The sequence below is a fragment of the Zingiber officinale genome, chromosome 3B, assembly GCF_018446385.1.
Source record: "Zingiber officinale cultivar Zhangliang chromosome 3B, Zo_v1.1, whole genome shotgun sequence".
NCBI classification, from domain to species: Eukaryota; Viridiplantae; Streptophyta; class Magnoliopsida; order Zingiberales; family Zingiberaceae; genus Zingiber; species Zingiber officinale.
In genome coordinates this window covers 111,673,808-111,683,572 of record NC_055991.1, presented here as the reverse complement: position 1 = coordinate 111,683,572, position 9,765 = coordinate 111,673,808, and the positions used below count along the sequence as shown (strand labels likewise).

The 9,765-nt window shown below is 42.2% G+C and overlaps 1 protein-coding gene across 1 annotated transcript; it reads left to right on the top strand.

Moving 5' to 3' along the window:
• The first annotated feature begins 6,173 nt into the window (after positions 1-6,173).
• On the top strand, positions 6,174-8,709 carry LOC121967304 (abscisic acid 8'-hydroxylase 1-like). The gene is made up of 6 exons (XM_042517440.1): positions 6,174-6,957; positions 7,040-7,429; positions 7,507-7,669; positions 7,738-7,844; positions 7,928-8,046; positions 8,145-8,709. The coding sequence occupies exons 1-6, from the start codon at positions 6,370-6,372 to the stop codon at positions 8,245-8,247; spliced, it is 1,470 nt and encodes a 489-aa protein (XP_042373374.1). The 5' UTR covers positions 6,174-6,369; the 3' UTR covers positions 8,248-8,709.
• The last annotated feature ends 1,056 nt before the right edge of the window (positions 8,710-9,765 follow it).

Sequence of the window (9,765 nt, the reverse complement as noted above, 5' to 3'; positions counted from 1 at the left end):
ACCCTCCGGTAGTCATATACTGACTCTTCTGCGGACAATCTCGACTCTGGTGCCCAGGAAGTTTGCAATGAAAGCAAACTGACTGTCCCAGAGCACAAGCTGAAGTGACATGATCTCTGGATCCACATCTGAAACAGCGAATGTCGCTAGCGGTTTGTTTCCGGTTCTGCTGGGAAGACCGGAAACGTCCTGAAGAAGATTGCCCTGATTTCTGAGGTTTACGTGATACCCCAGATGTACCCTGATATGATCGACTACGCCTGCTCTGCTGTGGTGTAGCCTGAGGCTGCTGGATCTGACCAGATGTCTGACTCGGCTGCTTCCTTTTCCTATCCGGAAAAACTCTCTGCTGAGCTGACTCAATAATGAGGGCTCTGTCCAACATCTCCGCATAAGATGTGATACCAAGACCGACAAGTCTTAGTTGCAAATGTCCATCCAGCCCCTGAATGAACTGCTGCATACGTGAACTGTCCTCAGCAACTAGCTCTGGACAAAATCTGGCCAATCTGTCAAACTCTGCATTATACTCAGTCACGGTCCGATTATTCTGTCGCAAACTCAGGAAATCCTGCCGATGAGCCATCTAATAAGCTCGTGGAAAGAAACGGCTCTCAAAAGCCTCTCTGAATCTGGCCCAAGTGATGTTCTGCTCACCGATGATGGAACGCTGAGTAAGCCACCAAGTGTCAGCCGCGTCCCGTAAATGAAAAGCAGCCAGCTCTGCTTTCTCCCACTCGGAGCAAGCAATATAAAAGAAAGTTCGCTCCATAGTCTCAATCCAAGACAAGGCCACAACCGGATCTCGGTCTCCTCGGAAGAGTGTGAATCGACTCTTCATCGACTCTGCCAACACTGGAATCCTGGCTCGTGCCGCGGCAAAGTCAGTGAGGTGTGTCGGAACGGCTGTCGGAACGACTGTCGGAACTGGCAGAACCACTGGAGCTGGTACTACTGGTGGTACTGGTGCATAAACCAGAGGAGGTACTCCCGGTGCTGTTGGGTAAACAGGAGCATATGCTGTCGGTGGCACTGTAGGGTGAACATAGGTGGCCGCAGCTGGATGTACGGTAGGCAATGGTATCGAATGTGGAGTAGCCGGTATCCCTAATGCAGGTGCTGCTGAGTACACTGTATGTACTGGGGGCACAGGGGCTGCTGGTGTCGGGTACACTGTGGGTCCACGTGGCAGTGATGCCGGGTACGCCGTAAGCTGCACTGGAGCAGGTGTCGGGTATGCTAATGGTACCCCTGGTGGTACCGGAAATACAGTAGTAGTAGGTACTGTCGGTGCAGCTGAGATAGGTACCCCTAAAGGAGCCATCGGGGTCTGAGAGCCCGACGCACCCACAGTATGCTGAGTCTGTCCCTGGCTGACAGGCTCATCAACAGAAGGCATCTCTGGCATATCCAGAGATCCTGCGGTCCTCGTACGTGCTCGTCCAGCACCACGTCTCGCAACAATACGTGTAGATCGCCTCATATCTGTTAAATTATATCACAGATATTACTACAAGTGTCAACACTTACTAAAATAATTTCATACCTAATTGCTGTCTGGAGATGTTCCGTCGCTGTCCAGTCCCCAAAATGACCTCGGAATTCCGTACGAGAAAGAACAAACACCGGAAATCCATATAAATCCAAAACGGAAGTCCATAACATAATCGAAACGGAAAAATCCGTGCAACCCAAAATAACTGCCTAGACCAATATCTCGCAACTAGGGCTAGTATAAAAATGTCTAAAATACTAAAAGCAGGTATCACACCCTGCTCTGATACCAATAAATTTGTATCAGATAAATCTCAAAAATCCAACACACGGAAACCCAACAAATATCGTCAAACTTTGGCGCTCTGATACCATATAAATTGGTATCAAGTTATCCCAAATATCCAAAATACGAAAACAACGATCGCAAAAACTAAATTGGTATCAGATAATCAACGAAAATCCAAAACACATAGCAAGTATCGTATACCTGCTCTGATACCACTAACTTGTTTCAAGTTTATTCCGCTGCAAATCAACAACACCGAAGCAAGCAAACGAAGCATGACGAGCTATTCCCCCTAACTACAAATCGACCCTAACAAACCTGATTACCTATTGACTCAGGTTATTGGCTTGAACCATAACCATGTAGGGCTAGTTAAGGTTCAATAGTTCTTTAACATGCTGGTCGGTTCAATGGTTTTTAAAATTTATTGATGGTTACAAAGGAAATTGATAGTGTTGGGAATTAAACTTGGGTCTCCCATACATATGGGCAAGGATAGAGCGAAAGGGGGGGGGGGGGGGGACACATACATTTCGCCCTCTCAATATGAAATTTCTAGATCCGTCCCTGCATATGAGTACCTAGTATCCTAACCAACTAGACTACATCTATTAATATTTTTATATGTTAATTATTTAATAACTACTCAGTAGTTTTCTTTTGTAATATTATCATTTTTAATAATTGGAAGAAGAGTAAGAGAGACACTTATTTTGCTAGTCAATTTATGATTATTTGTCAATAAATGATTTCATGTGTTAGTTAATTATTTAATAACTAATTAATAGTTTTCTTTATCTATATGATTATTCTTAATAATTATGGTGGAAAATAATTTTATGAATTTATAATTTTAATTTTTTAATATAATAATCTTGAGTCATGGTAAACTGTGATGAACTATGAACTAAATCATGAACTGGCGATTCCAAACTGTGAATCGTAATCTTCTTGGACGGTTAAGGTTAAGGGTTGACCTACCCAGAATCGTCGAACCAGCAGTTTTAAACCATTGAATTGGTGGTTTTGAACCATCGAATCGATGGTTCTGAATCGTCGGACTTGTGATTTCGAACTACAAAATCGACAGTTCTGAACTGTTGAATCAGAGGTTTTGAACCGTCAAACTATTAGTTCCGAACCATGGTCAGGTCTAGCACCAGAGACGATAACAGTTGGGGCATACCTTTGGCACAGTCAGACCATTAGCTAGGTGTCACCTTAGGCATAAGATACCTTGCTAGGGTCGGTACTGCGCCTGTCAAGAAGTGTCGAAGGTTGAGCTCGAAGAAGGCTAGCTCTGTTAGGACCAAAAGAAAATATTATTCAATTTGAACCTAAGTCCTCATGGATTTATTTTTGGGACATACCCAAAAGGTCTCATACTAATAGAGATATATTCTATCTTATAAAATCATAATTTTTCCATGTATTTCCAATGAGTGATTTTGATTGTATTCTCAATAATCCTCCCCTCAAATGAAGGACCACCATTATTTTCATGATCCAAACGCCCCCTCAAGTATCCGATCACTATTGACCTACTTTAGATCTCCCCTCAAGTATCCGGTCTATCAAGGTCACTCCTCTCCTTAAGACTTTTTCACCACATAGGATTCACTCCCCTACGATTTCCACAAAGTATTTGGTCATCTTAACTTGCTTAGAATTTTCACCACCTAGGGTTTACTCCCCCAGGGTTTCCGCCAAGCATCCAGTCACTCTTGACCTACTTGGACTTTTCACCATCTAGAATTCACTTCCCTAGGATTTTCGCCAAGCATCCAATCACTCTTGACCTGCTTGAACTTTTCGTTTAGAATTCACTTCCCTGGAAGCCCCACCTCCTTCGTTCAAGGCCACCATTCCACTCACATGACTAGATTTGATAATGATTTTGATACCACTTGTTAGGAACAAAAGAATTCACATATTTCCATAATTGTATGATATGTCCATTTTGAGCCTAAACTCTTATGGATTTATTTTTAGATTTTACCCAAAATATCTTATACCAATAAAGATATCTTCGATTTTATAAACCCATGATATTTTTCATGTATTTCTAATATGTGACTTTAATTGTATTCCCAACAATCCTTATCTCAAACGAAAGATCACTATTATTCTTATGGTTCGGGCCTCCCCTCAAGCATCTGATCACTATTGACATGTTCTATGCCTCCTCTCAAGCATCCGGTCTATTGAACCCACCCCTCTCCTCTAAAACTTTTTCATCACATGGAGTTCACTCCCCCAGTACTTTCGTCAAGCATCCGGTCACCCTTGACTTACTTAGATTTTTCATCACCTAGGATTTACTCCCCCAAGATTACCACCAAGCATCCAGTTACCCTTGACCTGCTTGGACCTTTTTCTTAGAATTCACTTCTCTTAGATCCCCCACCTCATTCATTCATGGTCATTATTCCATGTCCACTTTGAGTAAAAATTCCATGGATTTATTTTTGGATTTTACCCAAAATGTTATATACCAATGAAGATATCTTCTATCTTATAAACTCATGATATTTTCCATATATTTCTAATGTGGAACTTTGATTATATTTCCCAATAAGCTTGGCAAGAATATCTTGATGTGTGGGAGTCGCAACAGGCTTGTATCATGTTCGCATAGAGAGCTGACCCAAGCAGTACCTTTGGCGGGCATCATGTATGCACGGAGATGTAGAGAAATAGGCCCGACAAGCCCCGTTGAGGGAGATCATCGTGTAGGGAATTTAAGGGGTACTTTACCCGGATGAGTTTTCTCAAGATACATCAATTTTAGATACATATGTATGATTAGCCCCCTCGGGAGGAATGGTTGGCTAGTACATAGTGGTGTTATCATCACGAGGTATGAGGATCAAATCCCAGCTAGTATTTGGATGTCTGCCCTCTCTCATGCATTATTCAACTACCCAAGGCTAGTAGTCATCCGTGATTTACCTCTTCTGTGTTGACATGAGGATGGATTGATAGAAGCGCTAGGAGCTAACGAATCACCTTTTACGACCGTATGGATATGCTACTTTTGTTTAAAAACTAAACAAAATTAATAAAAAAAATTAATTTTAGTTCAACTTATAATTCTATTCGGCTTCTTTTGGTACCTAAAAGATAGCTAGAGAAATCCATTGTAGTTAAATTTGATTTAACATAATTTGAACCAAATAGGTTCCCCTCTCTGCGGGAAGGGAATCCAATTTTTTTTCTACTAACGTAAACGAGAGAGAACTCCTTGAAATCGAAGTTCTTTGATCTCCACTATAGGGGATGCCATCGGACTAACACAATCAATTAACTTGACATATCAAACTAATGAAGTAGATAGAGAATGTGATTAGAATGGAAAAGAATCGTCAAGTGATAAATATTCCTTAATTAGATGCATAAATAGTTATAGAATAAATATTCTCTTGTTTAGTTGGTAAAAATATTAAGGAATGTACAGTGGACACTTCTAATAATAGAAAAACCTAAATACATTAAGATTAAGATGTAATTTGATCCGTTCGATCGACAATGAAACACAGGGACAGAGAGAAATAGGGACAGAAGATCTAAACTACACTTAGACAAAACTTGTACCATTCAAATAGATTACTCAAACGATTCCATCATTTTTGCCTAATTGGATAATATTGTTCAAGTAGACACATACTTGATCCAACCAAACTACTAAAGTTTCTGGGCCCAACTCACTTGCCAAATACATTAAGATTGATTAACATGCCTAAATTAGGGGCACATAAGTCTAACAAATAATTAAATCAAATTAAACTTTTGATTTTTCACTTAGCCAATCTATACTAGCAACACAAATTCATTTGCTAATTCATCTAAGTTTGGATTTGATTCTTAAACACTTAATTCATCATAGTGTCTAAGCGAATCAATTGGTTTTGAACTTACTATCCTTCTATAGCAATGGTGATAATGCTCACTTCAAGCATTTTTTATATTTCATTTTCAAATTAAGTGAAGAGAAATAAATTACGAAATTCACTTATAACGGATTAGAAAGTGACTAGAAAATAAAAGAATTTTTTTTTCTAAAAATATATATCTTATAAAAAATTAACCCTTTAATCTATTATAATAAAATTATCATCTTCTAAGTGCAAACTTTGAACTTTCTATTATGCTAATTATTCATTTACCCATTAAAGTCATCACCCCTCATTAATTCTCTATTAATAATGACTTTTTCTCTCCATCTAGAAATATAAATAGTCCCCCAAAAGTTCCAGTTAATGTTCCATGTTGTTTGCTGCCAAGTGTGTCGCTCATGATGTGAATGAGCTGGAGAGGATTTCCAGTGGGCCCCTTCCTCAAACTTGTATTCCTTCCTTCCTACCTTCCTTCCCTTATAAATATCTCCCCCCTCCCGTTTACTGCTCGGCCAACACAACCGAACAACACAACCCAAACACGGAACCGGACCAAACTGAACCAAAACAAACCACGCCAAACAAAACCGCCTCCCCTGTCTCCTTCTTCCTCCCCTGCTCTGCCTCTGCCACACCACACCTCATCCTCACCACCGTCCTCCCCCACGCCACCAGCTGTCTTCCACAATCATGAATTCTTCCTCCGTTACAAATACCGCTGTGGTCGACACCACCCCCATGCTTCCACTCTTCGCCATGCCGACCGCCTTCCTCTTCCCCTTCCTCCTCCTCTGCTTCTCCGCCTTCTGCTGCTTCGTCTTCCGGCTCACCCTCGCCGGTCGCTCCGGTTGCCGCAAGCTTCCCCTCCCTCCGGGCTCCATGGGATGGCCATACGTAGGCGAGACCTTCCAGCTCTACTCCAACGACCCCAACACCTTCTTCGCCCTCAAGCAGAAGCGGTACGGTCCCGTGTTTAAGACCCACATCCTCGGCTGCCCCTGCGTGATGGTGTCCAGCCCGGAGGCCGCCCGGTTCGTGCTCGTCACGCGGGCGCAGCTCTTCAAGCCCACCTTCCCCGCCAGCAAGGAGCGGATGATCGGTCCCCAGGCCATCTTCTTCCAGCAGGGCGACTACCACGCCCACCTCCGCCGCCTCGTCCTCCGCGCCTTTCTCCCCGAAGGTATCCGCGGCTCCGTCGCCGGCATCGAGGCCGTCGCACTCCGCGCCCTCCGCTCCTGGGACGGCCGCTTGGTCAACACCTTCCAAGAGCTCAAGACGGTGAGCCCAAAGTAGAAGTACTCCCCATCTTCTCCAATTTGATTCGGTCTAACGCTTGAACTGTTTTGTAAAATTTGAGCAGTACGCGTTCAATGTGGCGATCCTGTCCATCTTCGGCCAGGAAGAGATCTCCTGTTTAGAGGATCTGAAGCAATGCTACTACACCCTCGAGAAGGGGTACAACTCGATGCCCATCAACCTCCCCGGGACTCTGTTCTACAAGGCCATGAAGGCCCGGAAGCAACTGGCGCAGATCGTCGCCAATATCGTCCGCTCCAGAAGGACGCAGAGGGATACCTCCCCGAACGACCTGCTCGGTTCCTTCATGAACGCCAAAGAAGACCTCTCCGACGACCAGATCGCCGACAACGTCATCGGCGTCATCTTCGCCGCCCGCGACACCACCGCCAGCGTCCTCACCTGGATCATCAAGTACCTCGGCGACAACCCCGGCATCCTGAAAGCCGTCACCGTGAGTTTTTAATCCCTCTCCCCGACAACTCCTTAATTGGGACATGCTTGTTCACAAACATGCTCTCTGTTTTTCAGGAAGAGCAAGAGCAGATCACGAAGAGCAAAGGGAATGAGTCCCTGACCTGGGCTGACACCAAGAACATGCCACTCACCTCGAGGGTGATCCAAGAAACCATGAGAGTGGCCTCCATCTTATCTTTCACCTTCCGCGAAGCCGTGGAAGATGTGGAGTATCAAGGCAAGTAGTTCTTGACATTGCCATTTTGAATTCGATCGGAGGTCTCACAGACCTGTGGCGCCGTGCAGGATATCTAATTCCCAAGGGGTGGAAGGTGCTGCCGCTCTTCAGAAACATTCACCACAGCCCGGAAAACTTCTCTGACCCAGAAAAATTTGACCCCTCCAGATTTGAGGTCAGTCTCCTCCTTCCCATCTCAATCACACCTCTCCCCACACAAACTCATCGCTCGATCATTCTCTTCAACTGGCACTGCAGGTGGCTCCAAAGCCTAACACTTTCATGCCCTTTGGAAACGGGACCCATTCCTGTCCTGGAAATGAGCTTGCAAAGCTGGAGATGCTGGTTCTTCTCCATCACCTTACCACAAAACACACGTAAATTTCTCCCCCTAAACCTTTTTGAGAAAGAGTTGACCTTTTCAGGTAAACGTGGTAAATAACACTCATGTGTGCGCATCTCTTTTTTCGATCAGGTGGTCTACGGTGAGATCCCCTAGTGGAATACAGTTTGGACCTTTCGCGCTACCCACGAATGGCTTGCCTCTTAGATTCTCTCTCAAGTCAACAGCAGCTTGATTGCCTACGCACACACTCCACTCAACTCCATTCTCCTTACCGAAAAGGAAAAGGAAGAAGAGGACATTCATTGCCTAAAGGCGATGCATGCCGAGGAATTTTATCAAATAGCTCTTCCATTGACCGCTACTCTTCCTGTGAAAGCAGAGGAAGAGGGCTGTTACGGTATTCGGAGACTTCAACTAAATAGTCTTCTTCTGATTATACAGTAAGTATAATTGAAGAAAGGGGGAAAAAATCTGATTGGCTAATAATAATAATAATAATAATAATAATAATAATAATAATAATAACAAGAAAGGAAAAGGTCTTGTTCTTGTTAAGTGAGGGTAGCAGCGTAGGACTGGATCGCTTGAGAGTTTGTCAGGTTTGGGTCTGCCATAACCCGCTTTTAAACAAGTTAATAATTCAAAGTTAAAGGAGACACAGCACAAGCAAAAGGGTGCTGATTGTTTAAGTCAATGAAAGAGACACAGGCTTAGGTTTCAAATTGTTGCAAGCATAATGGGACATCTTTACCGTGAATACTACGAGCATGGTGCTGATTGTTTTTTTGTTATTGTGTCTAGAGGTTGGCGAAAGTTACATGGATTCAGTGAATAAGCATCCCAGATCTCAATCCCTAACTAAAACCTACAATATGCTGAAATAAGTTTCGAAGTCCCCTTTTTTGTATGCTGATAGGCAAAAATCAAAAGGTGTTTTTTTTTATTTTCGTTATCAGCAAAAAGGTCCCCTTATTAGAAAAGAATATTAAAAGAGCATAACATATTATTTTTCATTTCAAAAATATCTTTATCTCAATTGTTGCACCATGATGTTTGTTTGTAGCTATTTTAGCCAACATTACCATACGTTACAATAATTTTTGACTAAAATTGTTATAAATTATTACGGTCTAACTCTTACACTGCTACAAAAGTGTTGGAGTTGAAACAATGTTGTTTTTAATATAATAATGCGTTATGTAAAATAATTTTGATTAACTTGATGTAAATTTTAGATTTTAGTAATTTTAGCTAAAACTATTATAATGACATTGAAACAAGAGTTTAAACGCATGTTTGACGATAATGAAAATAAATGACTTTCTTGTTACCACTGATCTCTTCTCCAGAAGCCTTTTACAATCTTGGTTCTTAGAAACAATATAACAAGAATATAAATATATAAAATCAAATACAATGAAAGTAAATTGCTTTAAGAAAATCTTATTTGAATATTTTCTTGTTGCTTTGGATTATCTCTCGATAGTCCAGAAATATAGCGACACTTTATTCCCAAACCCCCAAAAATTGACCCTTTCAATTTTCCTAGAAATCCTCTTTTATAGAGTTGCTATATTTCCACCTATCAATCGATTATTATCTCCCATCAGTTGATTGATCCACTATAGTTTCAATTGTTGCTCAGACCTGTCTACTCAATAGCTCCATCAACTTCGGCATCATTCGATTGCCAATTACTATGAATCAATTGGTGCTAATCAGTCGAGTCTTGTAGTCGAGTTCTAAACTT

Excerpts from the sequence above, each read along its gene's own strand:
- LOC121967304 (XM_042517440.1), top strand. The coding sequence starts at position 6,370 with ATGAATTCTTCCTCCGTTACAAATACCGCTGTGGTCGACACCACCCCC. Across the intron at positions 6,958-7,039 it reads CCTTCCAAGAGCTCAAGACG|TACGCGTTCAATGTGGCGAT; the intron begins GTGAGCCCAAAG and ends AAATTTGAGCAG. Across the intron at positions 8,047-8,144 it reads CACCTTACCACAAAACACAC|GTGGTCTACGGTGAGATCCC; the intron begins GTAAATTTCTCC and ends TTTTTCGATCAG.